The sequence below is a fragment of the Gopherus evgoodei genome, chromosome 7 (genome assembly GCF_007399415.2).
Source record: "Gopherus evgoodei ecotype Sinaloan lineage chromosome 7, rGopEvg1_v1.p, whole genome shotgun sequence".
NCBI lineage: Eukaryota > Metazoa > Chordata > Testudines > Testudinidae > Gopherus > Gopherus evgoodei.
The window spans coordinates 29,281,009-29,307,200 of NC_044328.1; the positions used below are offsets into that span (position 1 = coordinate 29,281,009).

General features: G+C 38.4%; 1 protein-coding gene across 3 annotated transcripts in view; it reads left to right on the forward strand.

Moving 5' to 3' along the window:
• The window catches only part of INPP5A (inositol polyphosphate-5-phosphatase A), a 436,884-nt gene that overhangs the window by 309,328 nt on the left and 101,364 nt on the right, over positions 1 to 26,192 (forward strand). For all 3 annotated transcript variants that reach the window (XM_030569985.1, XM_030569984.1, XM_030569986.1), the window contains exon 9: positions 14,223 to 14,307. In XM_030569985.1, coding sequence (XP_030425845.1) covers positions 14,223 to 14,307 — 85 coding nt within the window. The remainder of the gene's footprint in view (positions 1 to 14,222; positions 14,308 to 26,192) is intronic.

A 26,192-nucleotide genomic window follows, 5' to 3' on the forward strand; every position in this document is an offset into this window, starting at 1 on the left:
AGTTCTGTAAGAGCAGTGAATAATGGGAAACCCCTTTCATGGGCACTGCTAACCTTTTGGCAGCCACCAGCAAACTCTATTCTGATCTGCTGATTGGGGAGGACAATACACTGAAGCTCACTTTGAATGAATGCTACCACCAACAGTGTCCCCATTCAGAAGGTTTTGGGAACCATCTTTGACCATTGTCTGCCATCACTCCTTCAGACAGTAGGAAAAGGAAAAGTAAGAACATCTATAGGGGGAAAAGTACTTCTTTTCTTGGCTTTAATCTCTCTTTAAAGCTTCATAGATCTACATTTCCAGCTGAGCTACAGGAGCTATGCAGTGTCAGATAAACATAGAAGAGAGAGTTTTCAAGCCAGGCTTTTAAATCCCCTTATCTGCATGAACTAATAATGCAGATTTAGTGCTGTTAAAAACAGAGGCTGATAAGTATTTTCCTCTAAAGCCTTTAAACTGCTAAAGAGCATTTAACTGCAATGCAGTTCAGATTCAGTGAACAATACTGAGCAGGAAAACAGTTTAATGAGCTAAACCTTTAGTGAATGAAACAGAAACACCGTCTCACAGTTGTTGTAAGTCACTGTGGGAGTAAGTGAACCACAGTTCTGTCCTCTGTGTGCATTTGCATTTCTGTGAATATCTTCATAAACATTAACTAATTGAAACCTCGTTAATGTGGGGTTCAAGTGACCACAGGATTCTCTTATGCAAGAATTAAAAGCGATTCGAGTAAAACTTAAGTAAATTATTTTAATGTTACAAAAGTCTTGTTAACCACATATAATATTTTATGCCAAAGCTTTAGTATATAGGCATGAAGCTTCTCAAATATCTTTAAATGAACCTTTTAAAAAATGATAGTTGATGTTAGAGGTATCTAGAAATGTTTGTAATTATGTAGTAATTCCAAATAACATTTTTGAATGCAAATATTTAATCTAATAATATTGGAATAGTAAACAGCTTATTTTGGTTTTAAAAAACAAAAAATGGAGGCATAAGAATAATGTGGTGAGGAGAATGTGCAAAGGGCAACTGGAGTATGTGTGAAATGTGTCATTTTATTTTTTTACCTTTATAATTCAGTGACCGTGAAGAAGGCAGAATTATCCTGGACTTTTTGTTGTAGACTATATATAGATAAATCCTTTTCTCAGCGTTTGCAAGAATCCAGTCTAACTTCTTGGAAGTCAGTGGTGTTACTCTGGATTTACACTGATAAAGCAGAGACTGAATTTACTCCATCTGCTTCAGAAGTGAACATCTGAAAGCTGCTTCCCTTCCCATATTGGATAATGTACTTGCCTAATCCTGCCCCTATCTTCACCAGAATTGCATCTTCATAACTTCTAAATTTGGGGAATTAAGTTCATATGTGAAATAGGGAAAGGAACATGTGGTTAACAGTGTAGATCACAGACTTCATGCACATGCTTCACGTCATGCCTACATAAATGTTTTATTTACAAATTAGTCTTTTTTTGTTTGCATGAAATTAGACTACTTTTGAGCCAAATCCTCCGGCCCTGACTCAGGCAAAATATCTATCAACTTCAATAGGATTGTTGCCTGACTAAGGACTACAAGAGGATGTTCTTTATGAGTATCATATGAGAGTTAAATAAGAATCAGAATGTGAAATAGTAACTTGATGCTGTCGTTCTTGATGTGCCAAGGTTTGAAACTTCCTGAAATTATCCAGACCATTCAGATCCATGAAATGAGCTTTTTTTAAAAAAGTGACAGTGCTCTTCTGTTTTCCTTTTGAAATGTTGCCTGGCCTAGTTCAACAGAAACATTTTTACATTACAACTGTGAAATCTTGGCATAAAGCACCCCTTTGTGCCCTTCATTATTTTCTCACAAATATAGTCCATTGTCACATAGCTGAAGTTAATTTGATCAACATTGGGACATTTAACTTTTATGTCCGTTCAAAGGAGCTGTTTCATGCTCATTTTGGGTATTCAAAAGAAATGATTGCCAGAAAAATAATGTTACTATTAACAATTCAGAGCAATTAGTTTCCCAGGGAGAGGTGATGTGATGCACAGGCTTCACACAACTATTCTTTGTCATTTTATGGATGCTCATCAGTCAACTGTCACATCTTCTCAAAGACCCCTCCAATCTAAATGTTTCTCTTTGGGCTTTTCCCAGAACTAACAGCTGAATGAGGAAAAGAAAAGCCACTTCGTTTCTAGGCAAAGGAAAACTTCATTCTAAATATCTGGGTCATTTGAGAAAATTCTAGGAGTAGCCCACATCATTTTCCCTGTTTTATTCCATCCATCCCGTTTTTACAATACTTACTTTAACAAGTGAATATTCCGACTGCAACTATGGCATTTTCAAGTTGATAAGGAAATTTGTGATGTGCCCAAATAGAATGTAGTCCCAAAGCAAATAAGCCTTCCGTTGAAATATCTTCTAACCAAGGTTTAACATCCAATGTCACATTCAGAAAAAGCAACTTTTCATTAAACACATTGAGTCCATCTCATTAATATTCAGTCTCTTCTGCCTCCCGCTCTTTAAAGTAGGGTTAAGTGCTCTCAAAATTAGTGTGTTTGTATAATATGTTCCACAAAGAATAAATCCAGCAAAATTATCTTGTTACTTTCAACCTGTCAGATAAAGTCAAAGGCTGGGGGCTTTTTCCTCTTGTTTTTCCACTGGCTCAGCCTTTTACATGTCTGACACCATCGGTCAGAAAATTAACTAATTAGTATTGCTTAGATAACATGAATTTAAATTGGGCAGTATTTTTAGGGGGGGTTGCATATTTATTACATAATTTTACAAAGTTATTTTTTCAAATGGTAAACATTCATTTATATTTTTAAGAATATATTCAGATCAGTGGCATGTGTTTGTATAGTTGATGAAGCATGAGATTTTAAAATTTAGGGAAACATTCTTTGGCATTCCCAGATCATACAGATTTATTTTCACCACTGAGTTATCTTATTTATTTATCATCAGTGTTTTCTACATATGTGGTGGAGGACTGACTTAGTGGCTCCTTTATCTCCCACAGCCACAGAGAAATGCTTCCAGGCTGAGGTCATTTGAAGGGTAATGGTGGCAAGCTTCTGCCACATCTTATACCCACCCTGTAAATAAAAAAAAAACTTCAGTGTTTCTATTTGGAGAGACAGAGGTGGCAGTAGTGTTATTTAATCTTCTTCTTGTAATGTTGGTTACCTAACTAGGACATGCAATGCCTATCCTCTGATCACTTCTAATTGTATCACAAAAAGGCAAAAGTATGATTTGCATTTCTAACTTTCATGAGGTAGTAGAACAAAATCCCATGCTGGAATATTCTGCAGGCCATTTTATGGCCCAGTTTCCGGGTATGTTTTTTATTAAATGGTCACAGTGTTTTGTTTTTGTTTTGTTTTACCCAGTCCTTTAATATATTATAGGGTAGCTATACTTACTATGTGTATTAAGACATACAGTAGTACGAGTCTATTCTCTATCAATGAGTAAGTATAAAGATTATTAACACTGTGAGTTTCACAAATTATTTGGAAGAGTTTTAATCTCCCATGACATAACGGAAGTATTTAAAAAAAAAAAAAAAAGTTTCTCGAATTTCTTGATCCATATGTGTTGTTTTACATCTGATGAAGAGCAGGAGAATTTCCTTATAACTCAACCTCAGTGTAACAGAATTGTGTTTTACTATAGTAAAATTGACAAGTACTTACATCATTATACATGGCTGCTATTACATTAGGTGAATGTCAGTGTCAGGTAAGATCATGGTTTTGTCAATATAATGAAAATACCAGTCAAACTAGAAAAAGTCAGTTTTCTAGCTCTAAAAATTGATTTTTATTGCTCTTCTTGTAATGCTTTCTTTGGATTAATATTTATTATTGATGTGGTCTTTGTTTTAATCTTAATAGCTACTGACATGGTAATTAATTAAAAAATAGAACATTTTTTGCCCAAATGGCACTATATTGAAATTAAAAGTGAACATCACATATTAGTTAAACAGCCCTGGCAAATGCCTTGAGTATTAAGATGATTGCCTTAGCTTCTTGACAACTCCTTTCATCTTGTTGTTTTCTGCTTGACCTTTAGAGATGTTTTGATATTATTAATAGGTTTTAGCTATTATATCAAAAAGAGTAGGGCACAGAGATATGATAATGTTCAGCTTTTTAATGACAATATTACAACATTTTTAGACATGCCATTGAAAGCACTTATATTAGGTCTGTTTAGGTACACTTAGACTGTCACCAGTTAACTTTTCTTAAGATACGTATTATTTCTTCACTCTAGAAATCTAGTCCTTTTTTGTGGATTCCTATAGAAAAAATTTTAGGGAAGAGGTGGCCAATGTAAGTACGAGGCTGAAATTTTTTTGTAAAAAAAAAAGTAAAGGTGGGATTGATGGGAATAGGAGCCTAAAGGCCACATGTCTGGTGCTGTGTTAGCCAAACCTTAGTTGTCTCTGGTGGCTCAATCTTCAGTGTCCTGGTCAGGCTGTGATAGTGTAACAGAGATTTCACTGTAGTTGTTCCTTTGCTTTCCACCAGAAGTCACTATAGGAGTTGTTATTAGGACTCACTGGAATTTAAAGATAAATAGAAGTGAAAAGTATGTAATTTAATGCTCCGTTACTGTTTTCTCTTTAATCTGATTGGGAACCTGTATCTGATTGTTAAATACTTATCAGTGGTTCTGTCTCCTATCCAGTAACCTTTCTGTGACCTTCACTCTAACACTACTCTGTGGCTCCCTTTCTAGTTGCTGTGAACAGTGGTGCTTCAGTGTCTTGCATTGCACATAGCAAGTATGCAAACTTCCCTATTGTTTCAACCTCTGCAATGCTTTCTGAACACTTCAGTGATCAGATTAAATGCGAAAAGGTTTTACCCCAGCATGCACAGACATACTTCAGCATTATTTTAGTAGATTCAAATTGAAATAGATCCCTTCTGGTTCAAAGCTCTACTGAGATTAACAGTAAACAAGATGAATGTTTTAACCTAAAAATTGAATACCGCATTTACTCAGTTAGGTTATACTGCTGTCTATCACCCCTGTGTTGCTTATTTCTGGGTTTAAGATCCCTTTTATTATGACATGATGCTATTCAAATATACTTACAACATACCTCTTTATAAACAACTCTATTTATGGATGTTGAGCTGCATTTTATGTCAGATGTCTTACTACAGTCCTCTAATTTCACATGCAAGATGTGCCTTTTAAAATGCTAAAATGGTCACTTTAAATATATTTTGAATTACTTTTATAATTCTGTATTTCTCACTACCTCTGAGTTACCACTATATTAGCAGGTCGGTAGCTTGCTTAATATGCAGACCAAACATTTTGTTACTGATTTCTTTAGTACTATAAGGTACTTTAGTGATGCAAAAGCTATTTTGTAACTATTTTTCTAAATATATATTTTTAAAAATGTTTTATACAAACTAATTCCTTTACATGTATAATACACACAAAATATAGCAACTCTAGTGAGGTTGTTCACTACTTAGAAAAATAGGTAAATGTTAAGGGATATCCACGTTGCCATATTTTTTTTTCTATCCACTTTTTGTTATGATTAAAAATATGCTCATTGAATAACATTTTTGACCCTTGGATTGTTTCTTCCCAAGAAATGTGACAATACCCTTTCATCTCTTCCCCATCCTCAATTCAGCCAGTTTGGCAGAGCTATGGGGGGAAAGGAGGGAGGAAGGTTGTTTTGTTTTGTTACTGTTTTTAAAACAAAACAAAACAAAAACCTCTTTTCAGTAGTGTCAAGCTAGGATAAATTGGCCAGGGGAAGCATGTTTATAGACTGTGTGAGGAACTTTGTCTTTGTGTGGGAATGTTGGTGACACTGTTATGGTTTGCCTGAATGAACTGCGATGACGCTGCTAATAAGGTGTCCTGCTGAGTGCCACCGCAGGACTTTCTCAGACCTCCCACTTACTTCTATTCAGCTCCAGCTCAGTGTAGCTAATTTTTCCCATTCCCTCAATTCTTTAGGCCCCCTTACAAACAGAAAAGTCAACTTTCACACCGAAGGCAAGATAAGTGCTTTAGGAAATAATCGTGTAAACAGAATGTTACCTTCTGACCTGCTGCCGATACCTTGACTTGGGACAAAACCCGTCAGGCTATTGCATTAGACATGGCTATTAAATGAATAATGCAGCTGATCCTCCTTACAAAGTACCCTGAGAAATGGTTTAGCCAAATCACTCTGCCTCTTGTCACACTGAATTATGTTCAACTGCTTCTCCCACCACCAAATTACTGATATTTAGCTGTTTTTTCTCCTCTCCTTTTCAATGACAGTATGTTAGGGATAAGTGTGAAAGTAAAGTGAAAGTCAATAATGTCCTATTATATTCAGGCCTAACCTGAATGAATTGAGAACACATGTACAGTAGGCCTGATAACTTTATAAATTAGAGTAAATTTTATAAAAGTACTGGTGATCTTCACTAGAATAATGCATATTTTGAGTAACACTCAAAAATAAATCATAAAAGAATTTTAATTGCTTTTGACAATTTTGAATTGCTGATTCAAAAATAAACATGAATAAACTGTTTTATGTGTGATACTCCATATTATCTTTGATTAATGACATAATTAGACACTTTGAGATTTTCAAAACCACTTATGGGTTTTGGATGCCCAGTTCCCATTCATTTTAATTGCAAGTTCTAATTCCCTGGGCAACTTTAATAATCTCAGCCTTTGTACCTTTACTTAATTAATAATGGTAGCCCACATTTAGGACTTGCTCCTGCAAATATCTATACATATGAGTAACTTTGCCTGCCTGCATAAGTGCTTGCAGAATCGAACCCTGAGGATATGTTGACTGCATAGTTGACTCAGGCTCTCACTCAGGTGTGGTCCCTAATTTTATCCCAACCATGCACACAGCCCTCCGGCTTGAGTTTGCTGGTGCTAAAGCCTGAGTGCCAACCCACCCACTTTGCAGTGGGGATGTAGGCTAAACCATTTGAGTGCTTTGAGTGCTAATGGTCCTCCAGTGCCTTCCAACAATTCTTTTCCTGTGTCCAACAGACAGAAAAGTTCTCCCACAATTCACTGGGAAAGAATCGTAGAATGGCTCAGCTTACTACAGTGCCAAAAACCATGATTTATGACCTGGTGACACAAGAATGAGTGCAGCACCGGTGCGGATTGGTCCTTCCATTTTACTTTACCATTAATACAAGACGTGTAGGGCCTTTATATGAAATTAAAAGGTCTATTCATTTGGAATCAGTAAAAAGAAATACTACTTTATATGGCATTTAGTATCTTGTGACTTCAGTGCCTAATGAGGTCATCACTGAGTCCCATACTGTGATTGGACTAAAAGAAGAATGGATAATTGCATTCCCACTAACATTTATAGCTCTGAAAATTTAAAAAATGGAGGGCAATCAGATATTAAGCATAAGCGGATTACACATGTTATTAAGTAAATTAAGAACAAAATTAACTTACAGTTGTGTTCATCATGAGCTTGTATGTACAGTGACCCCTCTTTATAACGTTGAATAAGGTTGACGTTATTAGAAATGTTGTTCTGGTATCTAAAATGAACAGAAGCATAATAGGAATCTATTGTATGATGTTAGTACATACAAAATTCTTTGCACTTAAGAACTGCCTTGTGGAGCAAGAGCAGTGCGTTTTTGACCAAATGATTATAGCAGTGAAAGTGTCCCTCTCCCCTGCCCCCAATTCAAAGAAAAAACTTCTCTTTTGTAGAGGGAATTGCTGTAGTCTTTTTTGGAGAGCTTTCTGTGGTCTTTTTATTCAAGGGTTACCACAGACACAACTTAGAACTTGGTGGATTTTAGTTTGCTCTTTTATGTAAAACTTGGGGGGAGGGGGAGAAGACTTTATAATTCTCTGCAGCTGTCACATTTTTGTTCACTAGTCTGCTGTCCCATATCCTGCCATAAACTGGTAAAAAATAAAACTGTACAGAAAGACCTAAAACTTGCAAGAATGTTAGGTTTTTTTGATAATTAGCTACAGACAGCAAATAAAACGTACATGAAATAGCACTAGAGCCTCCCACTAAGAAACGTTAAATTAATGCTAGTGACATGGGTTGTCTGCTTTCTTTTTACATGATTCAGATTTATCACTCCATTGGGTGATTCATTACAACCTTTTAAAGGATTATTTGATTCATGGCATGTTCAAAGGAAATTGTGATAATGGCAAATACTAAAGTACAATAAAACAAATTCTAAAGCTCTCCTATCTTGTTTGAAAAAACAAAACATCTGCTCTTCCTTGCTTGCTGGGGGCCAAGAAGGTGTTTTCTCATTTCTCCATGTATTTGACACTTAATGAACTGCATAGATTTATAATTGTAACGGCAGAACCAAGAGGAATGGAACATTTTTCAGAGACAGTTCATTCTAGCCTAAACACCTGAATTTTTTTTTTTTGAGTCCAGACAAAACAATATTGTATTCTGAGTTATCATGCATTCTGTTGTAGTCTGATCCCTCAAATGCAGGTGTTGCTTCTTTCATTGACCAATGGAAGAACAAATAATTTCCTTTACTATCTCTGCCTCTGCCAACTTGGACCCTAATTCTGCAGTCTTAATCAAGAGGAGTAGCTTTTACACCAACAGTTCCATTGATTTTAATTGGGATGACTGACAGGAAAGTAAAGATTTCAGTATTAGGCCCTTGAGGTAGCAAGACTATTGAAGTCTCTTCAGTACATCTATATATTGTAGTTAACCAATTTGAATCCTATTAAAAGTAGGTATGTGGCTATTAATCATTAAAAAAGGCTATAATGCCAACAGGTTCACAGATTCTAGCGTCTGTGGAATTTATATGTAGAGTAAGCTTGCATGGAATTCTTAATTACCCTGGTTGGCACCAACGTCTAAGGGAATGACCACAAAACTCAGGCTGTGTATACACAGGCATTTAAGCTGAAGCTTTTTGATGCACATCTCAGGATCTGGGTCACACCATAGTCTACACACAGAATGCCTGATCCATTTTAGTTGGCATCATGTGAACACACAGCAACATTTTTCCGTGAACTAAGAGTGTCGCATTCTCCAGGGGTATCCCATGATTCGTTGCTGAGCGGTGTGTGAACAGGGATTATTTTCACTGTGAACTGTGGGAAGTCAGGTTGGTTCACATTTTTAAAAGAAATCCCATATTTCCACTGTCTCCACCCCATTTCTAGGTGGGCTCATGATAGTTTTGAATTGCTGTTGGCCAGCATGGACCCAGCAATGCTCCGTACAGCTATGATGGCAAACATGAATAGGCATGGGCTGCTTGGGCTGTATTATAGCCCTCAAATCCAGATGAATTTGACATTGGACTTTCACACCAACCAGATGATGTAGGAGCAGGAAGATACTATGCAGTGGTGGTATCAGGGTAAGGCAGAAGAACAGCAAGACACCAAGCTGTTCCCGGATCACCTACATAGTGTTCAGTGCAATTTCTGAGCCCAGGATATCAGTGTGGGAGCAGATCATTCTGCAGAGCTGGAACAACCAGTAGCAGCAAGAGAACTTCAGGATGGGGAGGGCTACCTTTTTTGAGATCTGTGCAGAACTGACCACAAAACTGCAACGACAACATACAAACAATACAGTCTGCCATCGCCATGGAGAAACAAGTCATCACTGCCATCTGGAAACTGGGCACCCCAGAATGTTTCCAGTCTGTAGCCAATTTAGGAAGATCAGCTGTTTGGGACATTTTCATATAGGTCTGTTTTGCCATTCACAACGTGCTGTCTAACTAGATCATGAAGCTGGTAATGCTCAGGAGATTGTTGATAGCTTTGCATTGCATGGAATTCCCAAACTGTCTTGGGACAAATGATGGAATTCAGGTGCCTATCGTTTACCCTCTCTCCCTTCCCCTAGCCTTCTCCCCCAGCCAGGGCATAGAATTTATAAACAGAAAAGGGGTATTTTTCAGTCATGCTCCAAGGACTGGTGGACCACTATGGCAGGTTTACAGACACAAATGCAGCATAGTCTGGGAAAGTCCCTGATGGCAGGATCTTTCAGAACTCAGTATTTCTTAAATTAATGGCAAACGGACTGTTTGCACTGTGGACATTAATGATGTGGAGGTTGATCCAGTTATTCTGGGAGATGAGGCTTATCCCCTGTTGCTTAGCTACTGAAGCCATAGACAGGCCACTTTGACAGAGGGAAGGAACATTTTAACTATGGCCTGAGGTATTCATAGAAAGGTAGTCAAGTGGGAATTTGCCTGTTTGTGTTAGGAACCAGGATTTAGGTGGTCTGGCCTAGTGACACAGCAGGCATCCAGATCAACTCTCTGTCTCTGCTGCTGCCTGATTGGTTACTTCCAGTTTCTCATGGTGTCTGGTTGACCTGTCTGTCCATAACTCTAGTGTTCGTATCTTTGAGGTTCTACTGTACTGAGATGAGAGACTAGGAGACAGAGAAAGGTCTTATTAAAAAAGGCAAAGGGTAGACCAGCTTGGTACTCTGTGAAGTTATGGTCCCCCCTAGAACCACTGTAGAAGTAGAAGGGGTTTGCATGCTGTACCAGGGGCATAGGGCATCCAGACATTCCCTGTAACGTGTGCAACGAAACAGCTATTTCTTAGTCTTAGGTCCTGTTATATCTCCCCTGCAGACTTCAGAGAAAGTGCAGAGAAAAACAGATAGGATCCTACCATGATTATCAGCTCCAATGCGTATTACAGGGCTTTTGTACCTCAGCCGAGAGCAATATAGTTTGTGCCTTTCCAGGGCATGCAGGCTGCACTCACATCTCATGTAAACTACAAAAACCAACCACATTTCTTTTCCTCTAAGTCCTGTCTCAATAAATGTTGAATATTTCACAAATGAATGCTTCAGTTATTCAAATTTGCTGCGGGAGGAAGGGTTGGGAGAGAGGCACAGACTGCAGCTGCCACTTGGAAGCAGCAAAAGGACTGAGTTAGGAGGGAGGTGGGAGCTCCTAGTTCACCTCTGCCAACAATAATAATATACAATACATTGTAAATATAGGTAATTACATTTCAAAGTTCCCTCCAGGGGATCAGATTCGTCAGTTCTGGCCTGGGTTTCTGGCTGGGACCCGTGTTTAGCCAATGCAGGGCAGGAATTGAGGTCAGTAGTAGCAGGGCCGGACAGGGGCTGGCTTTCCAGTTGGCAATTATCAGGTTCCTGGGTCCCAAATGTATCCTAGCTCTCGGGGGCAGCTCCTTTCAGGCATCCTTCTGCTCAACCTCCAGTGGGTCTAGCTGGTCATTCTCTGGTTGAACTGTAATTATGTAAAATCCTGTCCAGTTAATCAAAAAATTCCCATATCCTCTACTTGATTGTCTCCTTTTATCCCTTGTTTCAATGTACTTTCTCCTGAGCTGTTTATTCTTTATCCAACACTGCTCAGTGTCCCAGTAGTGACCCCTCGCAGAGATCTGCTTTGGAATGTCCACAAAAAGGTCCTTATTCTTGTGGCTGGCTGCAAGAGCTTCCTGAACCAATGCTTCTCCCCAGATGGTGATGAGATCCAGGGTCTCCGCACGGCTTCAAGCAGTTGCACAAGGCATGTCTTGGGGCTTCTGGAGTGCAATTGTGATTGTATTGCCAGAATAACGATACATCGGATCCAGGAGCAAATGGGCAAAATCTGGCTCTGCACCATTTTTTAAAGGAGGGAAGCATCATTCTGGACACTGGACACGAGGATGGAGGCACACCAGTTACTAACAGGGGCATGTTAGTAACATTCAACCTGGAAAGCACTGTGAGATAGCCATTGGAGGCATGCAAAAAGTGGTGTGCAACAATTGTGTGCACCATGCACAAAATACCAAACTAAACTAAACGAGACCAAACTAGTAAAATTTTGATTCCCTAAATTGATATGTAGTTATTAATTATATTAACTAATAAATTTTCAGCATTGACAATCTATTTTGTTCATCAGTAACTGATTGGGATTTTTCTAATTAATTTAGTTATCAAAAGTTCTAACTGGGCATTTTTTGGCACAATGTGTTTATTTGAAAAAATCGTCTTTTCATAATACCATTACAGATTTCATCTTCATAATATCAGTTTGTTTTAAGAGGACTTCTTTTGACCTTGATATCATTCCAGAAATATCTCTCAGCTTTTTGTCAGCAGTAAATGGCACTGAGCAAAGCCAAAACTGGGATATGAATCAGGAAAGTTGGCAAAGCAGACGGAGCTTTTCTTGTGTACAAATCGTATATCAGATTTTGCAATGATAGTGTGAGCAAATTGTGGTAATGTAAATGGTTTAACTTTTAAGTTCTCATTTTCCCTTAAAGTGCCATGAGAGGACTAATCAAACTAATGTTATGTATAGGTCAAAACTGACAGGCTTTTCTTAATGGTTGGTTGCAGTTGACAGTGGATAGTATTTATTAATAGTACCTGCAATAATTTGTCAATTGAATGGAGGGTTTTGAGATTTTCTTAGCAGAAAAGGATAGCTCTTTGCAGGAGAATTTGCTTCAAATAATCACTGTCATAAGTTCAGTGTGCATGAATTTTTCAGTGAAATAATATTGTTTATGTAATAGATTGCCATTGGGTAAAAATGTGGAGGGATACTTTACACATGAAGCAGTATCTCATTTAAAGACCCAGGTGTTTTCTTACTTTATAGCTTTGAAATGTCCAAATGGGGGTAATTTATTAAAATGTTTAAAGCCATTTTAAACAAATGTCTCCTATCTGGGCATTATAGCTCCAGAAGGCCACTTACTGTAGGTTTCTTTATAATTCTTTAACAATCCATGTGGGCCCTTGCCTTAGCTCAGTTGGGATTTCTGGCGTCATCATGCTTATGTATTTATTTACTTCCAGAGTACATTTATGTAGTGCCTTAGATTTATTGCTTCTTTGTTGTGCACTGTGCTCCTAATATGGTAAAAAAGTATTTTGTGCTTTATGTCTAGTGATTTTTTTCTAATTGTAGTCATAATATTTTGGTCAATTACTTCATGTCTTCACCAGTTGATAATAGGAGATTGATTAGTTGGTCTCTGTTCTCAAAATGAGGTGCTGATTCAATGACTGGTTTACTTGATTTTATTCCACTTTGAAAGATTTGGCCAATACCAAGGTCTCTAGAAACATGTACATTTTTTTAAAGTATTAAATAATTAACACTGATTTAAGTTTTAAAATAATCACTGAAAAAACTTAACAAAGAGCCACCCCTCACTCAGCTCCCAACTCCGCTCAAAAGCCTGAGAAAAGATATGAGCTTTACACCATATCCTGAATGTCAACTGTCTTGACGATAGCCAATTCCAGAGTCCAAGGCCTTCCAGGGAGAACATCTTCCTGCAGACAAGCAATTCTAAGGATTTTTAGCTCATGTGTCTCGTCTGTGATAATGGTACACAGAGAGGAGCTTTCTCAGTCAGCCATAACCCAGGCTACATAGGACTTCATAGATCAATATCAGGCCAAATAGTAACAGATAATACTTAGCACTTCTATAGCACTTTTCATCCATAGATCTCAAGGTGCTGAATAAACATGGGGAAGCATTATGGACCTCTATTTTACAGATGTCAAACTGAAGCAACAGAGAGTTTGAGGCAGATATTTTTTAAAGTGCCCATTAATTTTGGGTGTCCACGATTTTTAAGTGTCACAATTTTTAAGAGTCCATCACTTAGCAGCTGATTTTCAGAGGTGCTGAGCACCCACAACTCCCACTGGAGTTAGTCACTATCTCTATCATCTTCTTTCCCTGGCCTCTGAGCACCTCTTCAGTTGTCTGCAGTGAACTGCAGCCAGGTTACTCACATACAAGCCCCTGTTTTAACCAGGGAAAGCAAATAAACCATACGCATCTGGATTTAAGGAAAAAGAAACAGAACTACATGTCATCTGCATGCTTATAACAGTAACAGACCAAACAAGTTGTGACTATATAGTGAAGTTTTATTCCAAATAAATTAATGCTGTTGTTGACTGTTCCACAAATAATTTTGCTAATGCTGTGCTTAAAAGTGAAATGTGATTGTGAATATATAGCTTTCATTGCAATATATTTTAACATTTTGCAATTGCAATTCCAGGGATATTTTTGTAAAGGACTTTTTTGTTTTTACATAGAAAGCTGAATAGACAGCAGTTAATGTACTTTTGTCTGCCTTTTCAGAATTAGAGATCAGCGGTTTGAGAAGGTTTCATATTTTGTGTTTGGAGATTTCAACTTTCGACTGGATTCCAAATCAGTAGTAGAGGTAGGACTTACTCCTTTCTTCATCTCTGGGCACTATCTAAGGATTTTCATTTCTAAAATTGTTTCCCTTTGGAGAGAAAAATAGAAAGTAACTTAACAGGGCAATCTTAATGTTGACATCAAACTTGCCAAGGAATATTTTTAGGGGCTTTCAACATGAACATCTGACAGGTAACTCAAAATTGTTATTGAAAGAGTTTGATTAAATAATAGAGTAACATCACTGAGCTAGCAAGAGGTACTAAAGATTTTCAGTCTCCCAGGAATACAATTGTATTATGGTAATCAAACCCCTTGGAACAGAAAGGTGGTTATTTATGCCATTATTGTGAGAAAACCAGGTTGTTTTTGTCCAGAAAGGCAATGAAGGTTCAAGAGGCTATAGTGCTGGGTTCGCATTTCTGAGGATCAAAAGGATTCGTTTGCTCCCTGTAGAATGTTCCTTTGCCAGCCAATGATTCTCTCAGTTCAGGGAGTTTTAAAATGGACCTCAAACCAGATGAATTTACTATAATTACTATGGGCCAGATCATGGCAATTCCACTTCCACTGGGGCAAGGCCCCAAATGCAGCTGAAACACTACATTTCTATTGTGTGGGGGAGCATACTGCAAAGAGCGCATGCAGAGGGACTGCACTGCAGACTCTTGCTCTGTGATTGTCTTCTTTACTGGACAGCAGGAATTGTTAGTGTCCCTAGGGGGAATTGCAAGTGTGATCAGTGAGACTCATATTTTGACCAAAGTCCTGGGACTGCAGGATGAAGGGGGAGGTTTCTGTTCCCTAAACTGCTGCTTAGGTCCTTTGTGCAAAGTACTTTCAGCTGGGCTTTGTGCATGAGACCAAGATTTCATTTTAAGCTTGTGTCTGTTGTTATTGCTATACCTCATCAAGACTAATTCCTATTCGGTTTTATTTTGTTAAGCTAAATACATGTTGTTTTGCACGTGTAACTAATGAGGAAAATGATATAACACTAGAGATTTCCTAAACTTCTGTGACAGAATTCAACACAAACCACAAACTCTGTGAAAATATTAATAGCTGACATTTATGCAAATTTTGTGATATGAACACCTCAGCACAGAAATATGAACAGAAGATTTGTCTGAAGTCAGTGAGAATACAATAAACCTTTACCACAAATTGAGATTACCTTGATTTACCTGGAGCTGGGCTTTAGCAGTAATCCCAGGTTTAACAACTATTTTATTCTCCTGTTTACCCTCTTTAATTCTCAGAGGTATTTTAGTGTCTCTTTGTCATCCTTGAGTATAAGTATGCATCTTCTAATCCAGGGGTTCTCAACCTTTTTATTTCTGAGACCCCCCCCACAACATGCTATAAAAACTCTGTGGCCCACCTGTGCCACAACAATTGTTTTCTGCATATAAAAGCCAGGGCTTGCATTAAGGGGCCCTGTAAAGATAAGCTGCTCAGGCTTCAGCTTTAGCCCCAGATTGCTTTCTGACTAGGTCCCAATGAGTCTAAAGTCTTCCTGTTTGGAGGACCCCCTGAAACTTGCTCATGGCCCCCCAAAGGTTGATACTTTTTTGTGGTTTAAGCAGCAGGAAGTACTGTGCCTATATGCTCAAAGGCAAGATACCTTTGCCTGGAGATGCAATACATCCCCCATTCCTCATGTGATTATTCTCTACGCTGCTGAAAAATCATGGTGTGTCTCATGGCAACACAGTATAGAAAGGTGGAGTTTAGCTAAACTTTCATCTTTTTATTCACTGCAATCATTTTTAACTGTAGTTAAATATTTTCATTAAAGTGTAATTGGAGTGAAATGATTCAGAATATGCAATTTCGTATTGTCTATGTTAAGGATCCCATCTTCGTTTGTTACATTGGTACTACCCCAGTAACTTCCACATTTACAGAAAGAAGAGGTAGGCTATAGAATAATCTATTTTGGAATAGTCTATGCGTTTTCTTACTTTGCTCAGGATACACTCATGTAACTGAGAGCACTTATATATGAGAAAAATCTGTCAATCAATTTTCAGTGGTACTGTTTCTAGGACTTTATCCTGTGAGGTGCTGAGTATCCTGAGCTGCTTCTGTTGTCAATGTAATCAGTCAGGATTGAGCCCATAATGAATACTTTCTTAATTTGCTGATTTTTATTAAGGTTTTAATTAATGTAACTACATTTGGATTCAATTAGAAATATTGCCAGTAGCTCACAATTTTTCTGTAAGTGTGCATGTGTATATTAGATACAAGTATTCTATTTCTTTTTATGGTGCCGCCTACTTACAAGATATGAAAACTTGTCAAAATCCACTCTTTAAAGAAGTAATTAGAAAAAAGGCTGAAGTTTTAATAGCTAGACGTATGTATATGATTTCTATGCCTTGTTTCTTTTCCTTTTTAACTGAAGTGGAATTGGAATTTTTTTCCTTTAAAAATATATTTCTGTATCAGTATGAGAAACCCAGGTTCAGGAGTGAAGCCTGGATATTAGAACTGGAAAAGATCTAACAGACTGTCTAGTCTACCTGCTGCCCTTTTGTTGCCCCAGCATCTGTCATGTGTGGAATTATCCTTGCAGAATATTGTGTTCCTATTTATCCTATCCTATTTTTTGAATATCTACAGAGATGGAATTTCCACAAATAATCTTGCTAGCATATTCCATCATCTGCACGTCTTCCTGCAAAGTGTCTTTTTCAAACATCAGATCTCAAAATAGGGGATTATTATTTAGCATTAGAGTACAGAATTGGTAGTCAGGACTGCTGGGGTGAAATCCTGGCCCTCGAAGTCTTTGGTAGAATGGCACTAAATGGATATGAAGTGTAATTTATCATTATTCTAGCTGATAATATTATGTTTGTAAAGCATTTCAAAATGTTAAATGCTATAAAAATGCTAAGTATTAAATGAGGAGCAGAAAAGAGTCCTGTGGCACCTTATAGACTAATAGACGTATAGGAGCATGAGCTTTTGTGGGTGAATACCCACTTCATTGGATGCATGTAGTGGAAATTTCCAGGGGCAGGTATATACATGCAAGCAAGAAGCAGGCTAGAGATAACGAGGTTAATTCAGTCAGGAAGGATGAGGCCCTCTTCTAGCAGTTGAGGTATGAAAACCAAGGGAGGAGAAACTGCTTTTGTAGTTGGCTAGCCATTCACAGTCTTTGTTTAATCCTGAGCTGATGGTGTCAAATTTGCAGATGAACTGAAGTTCAACAGTCTCTCTTTGGAGTCTGGTCCTGAAGTTTTTTTGCTGCAGGATGGCTACTTTTAAATCTGCTATTGTGTGTCCAGGGAGATTGAAGTGTTCACCTACAGGTTTTTGTATGTTGCCATTCCTAATATCTGATTTATGTCCATTCATCCTTTTCCGTAGGGACTGTCCAGTTTGGCCGATGTACATAGCAGAGGGGCATTGCTGGCATATGATGGCATATATTACATTGATGGACATGCAGGTGAATAACCAGTGATGGTGTGGCTGATCTGGTTCGGTCCTGTGATGGTGTAGCTGGTATAGATATGTGGGCAGAGTTGGCATCAAGGTTTGTTGCATGAATTGGTTCCTGAGCTAGAGTTACTATGGTACGGTGTGCAGTTACTGGTGAGAATATGCTTCCGGTTGACAGGTTGTCTGTGGGGGAGGACCGGCCTGCCACCCAGGGCCTGTGAAAGTGAGGGATCATTGTCCAGGATGGGTTGTAGATCCCTGATGATGCGTTGGAGGGGTTTTAGCTGGGGACTGTATGTGATGGCCAGTGGAGTTCTGTTGGTTTCTTTTTTGGGTTTGTCTTGTAGTAGGAGGCTTCTGGGTACACGTCTGGCTCTGTTGATCTGTTTCCTTATTTCCTCATGCCGGGTATTATAGTTTTGAGAGTGCTTGGTGAAGATTTTGTAGGTGTTGGTCTCTGTTGAGGTTGGAGCAGAGGCGGTTGTACCTCAGTGCTTGGCTGTAGACAATGGATCGTTTGGTGTGTCCGGGATGGAAGCTGGAGGCATGAAGGTAGGCATAGCGGTCGGTAGGTTGTCGGTATAGGGTGGTGTTAACTTGACCATCACTTATTTGCACCATGGTGTCTAGGAAGTGGACCTCCTGTGTAGATTGGTCCAGGCTGAGGTTGATGGTGGGGTGGAAGCTGTTGAAATCGTGGTGGAATTTTTCCAGAGTGTCCTTCCCATGGGTCCGGCTACCCCTCCGATACTTGATTAAATGAGGAGTAATGATCAACCAACTAAAAATAACAAGACTCTAAATTTAGGCAGGTCTCCTAGTGACAACATAAACCCAAAAAGTGAAGCCAGAGTGGTAGGTACAATTATAATTTTATGTATCATTTTGGTTTATTTTATTGATTTAATCACCTTTATGCTTGATTTTTCCATTAATTACTGTGGAAAGGCAAATCTTGGTTTTTCAGTTCAAAGTCTTTTAAAGAGATTCACTTCTAACAAAAGAAGTAATGACACTAGTAATGGGGCACAATATGTGACTCATACAACAAATATGCAGTAATAAAAATGTTAAGAATAACCATCTTTAGTACTGGTGTAGCACTTTTCATCTTCAAAGTGCTTAGCAAACATTAATGTTTGCGACATATGTGCACCTAAGGTTGTAGAAAGGGTGCAGTTTAAACATGAATCAAACTTTTTTGTACATTCTTTGCGGAAGAGCTCATTTAGAAAAATTGCAACTGTTTTCTGTTTTATTGCTTTATTAGACAACTAGTGTACCACATTGCCCTGTGCTGTATGATCATGTAATGACAGACGCTTTTGAAACAGTGCATACACACGCGCAAAGAACCATAGTCAAAAGTTGCTTTGAAAATTTTAGCTCTGAATTTCTTTACATATGTGCAATTCAAGTCACAACCGTAACATTGTATACATTTGCTATAAAATGCTGTAATTGCTATATGTTATGTTGAATATATGATATGTACTGGTATGTCCATAGGATTCAGAAGATTTGAGAACTGTCTATGTCATGTGCAAATCACGTCATTGAACAATTGAAAGTGCTGGCAAAATGTCTGTAACACCATCTTAACACATAGAGAGGTTGTTAATGAACTGATAGTAGGTATACAGGATTCTGATTTGGAAAGATTTTGTGATATGATGTAGGTTCTTAGAGGATAGATCAGAATCTGAGGTATAAATTGAAAGTGTTTAGTTATGAGTAACTTGTAATTAAAATGATTCCAAGATAGAACCTTAATTACTTGAGCTTATGTAGCGTTTATCATGCAGGAATATCCCCAATCACGTTACAAGCTGACTTCTAAATATAGCAGCCCTTTCCTGCAATAGCCCCTGAATCTCACTAAAGTCAATGGGAAGTGAAATGAGTTGGCCTTGGTCACACACCAAATCAGTGGCAGAGCAAGAAACAGAAACTGAGTAACTGTGATTCCCCAACTAGTACTCCCTGTTAATGTAGTCAGATTTGACATAATACTGCAAATGTATGGCAGGTTGAATTTGCGATTTGGTATCTAAAGGGAGCAGGATATAATCTAGACTTGAACCTTTCAAGGAACAGGCTGGTGTCCTTTGGGTGTTTTGGATGTATGCACATGCAAACATCTTAAGCATTAATTTGATTGTCTGGAAGTCTGTAAAATAGTAGTGTTCTAAAGGTTAATCCAGGATACTGTTATCCTCGTATATGTTAGTAAATTTATCTCTGCTTTTCCTACTGACCTTTTCCTGCACCTTGTGAGACAGCAACTGCCAAGCACTTAGTTACTGTAAGATGCTACAAGCAACGGATGCCATTTGTTGAGCTATAGGATATATTATCCAAACAGCAGCTGTATGTTGTATATTTCTAAAGTCTTTCTCAACAGAGCCTTTGAAAGAGGAGAGAGGAGGGCTACTTAAGATATAGACTCCAAATACCTAAGTACAGTGTGCTAAATCAGATGCCAAAATGTTGCTCTTATTAATTTAAAATTAATATACAATAAATCATTAGTATATAATCTATTAAATATTTTATGGGAACCTTAATCTAAAGCCTTATTGATTTCTTTGCTAGGAAATTATGCTTTACTGTTGTTTGAAGTAAACCAGGAGGGATCAATAAAACAGGGCTAAGCTTCTGGTGAGTCTGAGATCCCTGTGTGCATGAACCATTGTGTCATCCAGAGGGATAACCTGGCAAAAAAAAAATAAATAGGATCTCAGTATCATAACAAACATAGCCAATACTGGAAAAGTGCAATTGTTTTACAATAGACTTGAATTATACTGTGAGTATAATCTATAATTTAGCACCGTGATGCACGGTAAAGAAAATTTTAGAAAAACAGCTGCTGCTTAGGCATATTATCTACTAAACATTTCAAAGATTTTTTTAACACTGAGGGAGGCTATTCTCAAGATTTCAGTTGTGAAACCTAGTTTTGTTTGTCCAAAGTGGGACACAAAGATAGAGAACATCTGAAATCATAGACTTATTTTATAAAGCACATACATAGATGACATTTGTGTGTATGTGGTACCTCTGAGACCATAGCCAATCCTGTGCACCCGTGCAGGAAGTTGAAGCTGTAAGATGCCTTGGCACTGGGTACCCAACATTAATTGCAGAGAGTGAGAGGGAGCTGTCTTTGTGAAATTGGTTGGGGGAGTGTGTGCTACCTCTTCAGCCTGCAGCGGGACATGTTATAGGCAACAATATGCAGCCCCTTGCACAATGCTTATGGCAAAGCTATGATTTGACCAAAAATATTTGTTTCATAAACTGGTATTTGAAGTACCTAAGTTACAATAAAAGGGAGATAATGCTCAAGTGAGTTGACTCAATATGAGTGAGTCTAAAACGGAAGACTCCCGTGATTATGAGGGAAATATACAAGATATACTTGTGCACAACCTTTTTAATTTGGATTACACTTTGAGTTACAAATCTTCTTAAAACCAGAATTTAAAATGTAAGCACTACCAGATCTTTAGTTATGGTGGCACTGTGTTGCTGTGGCAATAAGCCACAAGAGTTTGTCTTTTAGCTAAAGTCCTGGTAAATCACCACTCTCGCTAACTACATTAACCCACTAAAGAATAAACATCACTTCATTGCTTTGTTACCCTGCACACCTAATCAATTGCTGGATCCACTAGACTACTGTTAATTGGTATCTACTTTGTCACTGTTCAGATAAAGTAGATGTAGATTTTAGCTCATTATTCTTTTAATCATAGGTGTTCCAGCTGTGTTTGCTCTAAAGGGCATAGTGACTTTCCTTGTTTATGTCAGTTTTGGGCTTAAAATAGTATTATTTTAGAATTCCCTATAACGATATAATGGAAAATACATCATATAATATTGTAGGAATGATATGAGAGAAGGAACTAGAGATTATTCTAATGGTAATATGTAGCTTACAAATTGCATTATTTCTGTTTTTTATCATCTAATCCTGAATATGCCTTTTTATTTAACCTTTGGTGAATTTTTAGCTGTCATGACATTGACAAATTGATAACACCCACACAGTGTAAGTTTCCACTCATGTGTCAGGAAAAGCACCACAAATTGACCTGCAACACCCATATGCATGGATAGTCTTGTGTATCTCCTTATTAGAGACTGCTAGATGTGCTGACTTGCTTTGGTGGTTTTCTGGTAAGGACACTAGGAACTTAAGGGCCCAATTCTGCAAATCCTCGTGTTCCAATGTAGCTTCACTCATAGAACTATTCAGGCAAGTGAAGTTAGCCCTTGTTCAGAAGGGTTTGGAGGATCTAGTGTTAGGCTGTAAAAAGATTTGTCTTTTATAACAAGATGTCTTTTACAACAAAATAGCTACATCCTTTTTACTAGTGATGACACTATTTTAGACTGAGACCACCAGATTCAATTCTTTTGTACAATACAAGTATATTGTACCCTTTAAATGTAAATATCTTACAGCACCTCTTTTGAAAGAATACTTCTTTTAATAAAACATTTTGTGAAAGTTTTAAAAATATTCTGCAAATTGTCTAAGAGTGTTCCCAACTGAGAGGCGGGAAAGTAGAATGTGTATTGATTAATAAAATAGGTGCCAGACATAGCCCCATGTGTAATGAATATGTAATATTTAGATTTGCTCAAGTTTTGTTCACTTTAAAATCTGATGTCTAATTCCTTAATTTTTTTGTTACAATCAATTACATTTAACTCATCCTCCATTTATAAATTTGGCCAACATGTAATATTTATTTATAATAGAGTGGCAACATTTGCTTAGTAGGCTGATTTTTGAAAGGTCCGCACCTCCATTCGAAATATTTTAGGGGTCCGCAAAAGAAAAAAGGCTGAAAGCCACTGATGTAGACAGTGGCTTTTTTTTTTTTTGTCATTTTTTCTGATGATCTTCTGTTACCATGCTGATGGAAGTTAATAACACATCTGCATAATGTAATGCTCCATCTTTGTACTTTTCAAAAATGTTAATTATGAATTTGTTGTAGTGTGTTATTACAAATGAGGATAATAATGTATTTTCTTTGAGACAAAATGCAAATTGCCTTGTAAGAATTAATAGCAATGGGGTTTGACTCAGAAGAAATCTGCAGGAACTGCAGGTATTGTGTAGCTTGAAAATGAAGCATGTGCTAGAATGTTAGAACAGTTTTAAGAGTCCATATTAAAGCCCCAGTGCTTGAAACACTTAACAGGTATCTGAATAGTCAGCAAGACTACTCCTGTGTTTTAAGTTAAGCCTATGCGTAAGTGTGTGTAGGTTCAGGGACTAAATGGGAACTGGGTGACCATTAATTGAATAATAAATTAAAATAAGGATGATGAAATCTTAAAGCAGGACATTGTAGGGCTAAGCAATGAACAAAACTTACTGAGTAAAGTTTAGGAGGCAGGCAGGTGGTGGATTTGATCACAAAAGTGTACGTTCTCTAATTTTGCACTTGTAACAGAAATAAAAGTTAATATGGATGAATGAAGTGAACATCTCATTGGTCACCGTAAGTAAATTCTCTTCTGTCAATCACCTGAGAGCATGCAGCTTACCCACCTTCCTGCTGTGACTGTTGTAGACCACACAGGGTTTTTACATTGTGACAGATCTGATGTCATTTTAATCTCAGAATTTAGCATGCTTCTGTATATATTTTATTAATTAAAACAACTAACCAGTGTCTGATGTTTTCCATCACTTTCAAAGATACTTCACTACAGTAAATTTGGGAGTAGACTTGGTCCCATAAATCTTTCTTTGCACCCCTAATTCATAAGGATATATGGAAGTGTTAGGGAAAAGGTCATGACCCCTGTCTGTAAATTTGTAAGGCTGCCTACACACTGGTGTCCAGTGCTAGCTGTTATTTTGTGCTTTTAACATGCCGAAATGCCCTTTCCCCTCTGTTTGTTAGAGCAGATGTTCTTGATTGATTTGCCTGGCATGAGGGAGGGTTTTGAGTCCCAGGGGTTTGGCTTTTCATCTATAGTTCTTCAAGCACTGAAGCAGGAAACTGGGAGCTTTCCATAAAGTGGGCAGTGCTCCTCTCTAAGGAATTGCTAATCATGCTTTCTGCATGATCTGCCACCACAGTGTGTACCCTCAGATTAACTCCTGGTCCTGCAGATGTAGAAACAGTGCATTCTTTTGAGTTATCTTCAGGGCAGTAGTTTCAGTCTTTCCTCTAGAAGAACAGCATTGCTATCATTGCCTTTCTTTTTTTTAGCCTCAAATTATTCAATCCACAAGCTAGACCACTTTCCTTGTTTTGCAGTAGCATACCAAGCAGGAACTGCATCATCTTCTCCTTTCCTGCAGACACTCCACGAACATGACTGTCTAATGCGTGCTCACTGTTCCCTTTAGTGGATCAGAGTTAAAAACAGACCACCTTACCATCTCCTGTTACTTCTAATTAGGTGAGCGAAGTTGGCATGTTGCCTTATTTGTTTAGTCAACACATTCCTTTCTCAGGAGCAAGCAGAAGTTGGAACACTGCTCTATAATGTGGGCCTATATCTAGGAATATTGTCACTTTCATTGGGCAGCAGTACACGGCAGCTGGCTATATTAAATCTCTCAGGATAAAAGTTTTTTTTTTCATAACTAAAAAAAAAATCCAACAGAGAGATCATAACAAGGTGATCTGTCACTTGGCACGCTGGGGGCCTGGGGCCAGCCACCCTGGTTTTATTATCAGACCCAGCTAGGTAGGGGTCAGGTTTTCTGTAAAGGATGAAGCGAGCTCAGTTGAAAGGGAGCTGCAGGAGGGAGATAAGCTCTTGCACCTCTGGAGTAGGGGGTTGAAGTGAAGGATGTGTCCTCCTTTCAGTACTGAGAAAGGCAAGGGGAGAAACCTCTGTGAGCTGTAGCCTATGTTGTGGAAGGAACTGCTTTTTGTTTGAATGTTTTACCTAAATGTGAAGAGTAAAACTGCCCTAAAAGAGACTTGGGGATGTGAGTCCTTTGTGAGCAGGGGAGAAAGACCAGGAAGCCTGCAGCAGCCTATCAATATATCTTCCCAGTCTCGGGTGTCCATCTTTGGTGATATAACCTGAGTAAGTATAGTAAGTGTATTTTGTCCACTTTAGGATATAAAATTACCCTCTTTCTAAGTGAGACCCTCTGATACCTGATTCTCTAAAAGTTCCTTATATTTGCAGTAGAAACAAGAATGGTCCCTATATTGCTTCGTCCCGGTCCCAGGAATCCTTAGTACTGCTATCAATCTATTGTATAAACAAGGCTTTTATAAGAAATAAAGTTCTCCTCATCCAAAGAAAAGCCAGGAGAAACTTTTGTATCCATGATTTTTTTTTCCTAGATGTGATCTCTGACTTCCACTTGTCCCAAGAAAGATTATTACTTTCATTTTGCACTACCCCGAGCAGTAACAAAGTAGAAGTGATAGTAAATTGAACATTGATGGGTAAGATGCCTACATCATACATTAAAGTTTATGAAAATAGTGACTCAAATGAACAACTTGGTGGTTTCCAAGTGCTATATACTACAATAGATTTAATGCTGTATCTCAAAACCCTGCACAACAAGAAGCAAAGCCTCTAGACTTAAACTGAAAGTTCATTCTATTACGGCTGTATCTCATAGGCAGGTGCCTCCATGCTAGATTTCAGCAAGGCAACCATTTAAAAATACATAGACATTTAACTAAATTAAATTACTGAAAAAGAGTGTTTTGAAAAATGAATACAAAAATCATGAAGTCACGTTGCTTTCAGTTGCCCATCTTCCACACCATCATTCTTTTTGATTTTATATTATCTGATTGGAAGGAAGCAGAGACCTTGGCATCTTATCTGTCTGTTTAGCTCAAAGCACATTGTAGATACTGTAAATAATAGAATCATTTTCATCAGATACAACATTCTGGGTACAATGTGGTCCTCCAGTTCTGAATTAAGAAATTGTGGGCAAAGGCAGCGCACGGCAACCCTTAGCCCCTCTTCCTAGGAGTCAGACATGCTGGATGGTTCCATGAGCTCCATGGACTCAGGGCAGGTAGGGAACCTGTCCTAGCCCCACTGCACCGCCAAGCAAGAGCCTCCTGAGGTAAACATCACGCAATGGGAACCCGCACCACAGATCTCCTCCCACACCCTAACCTGTACCCCAGCGCTGAGCCCCCTCCTGAATCCCAAATCAACCATTTCTGGCCCCACCCCTGAGCCCACCCCCACTGGAGCCCCCTCCTGCACCCCGAACCTCTTGGCCCCAGCCCAGAGCCCCCTTCTGCACCACAAACCTCTTATCCCTAGCTCCACTACAGAGCCCACACCCCTGCTGGAGCCCTCACCCCCCTCCCGCACCCCAAGCCCCTGCCTCAGCCTGGTGAAAATGAGTGATGGTGAGGGAGAGCGAGCGATGGAGGGAGAAGGGGTGGAGTGAGTGGGAGTGGGTTAGGT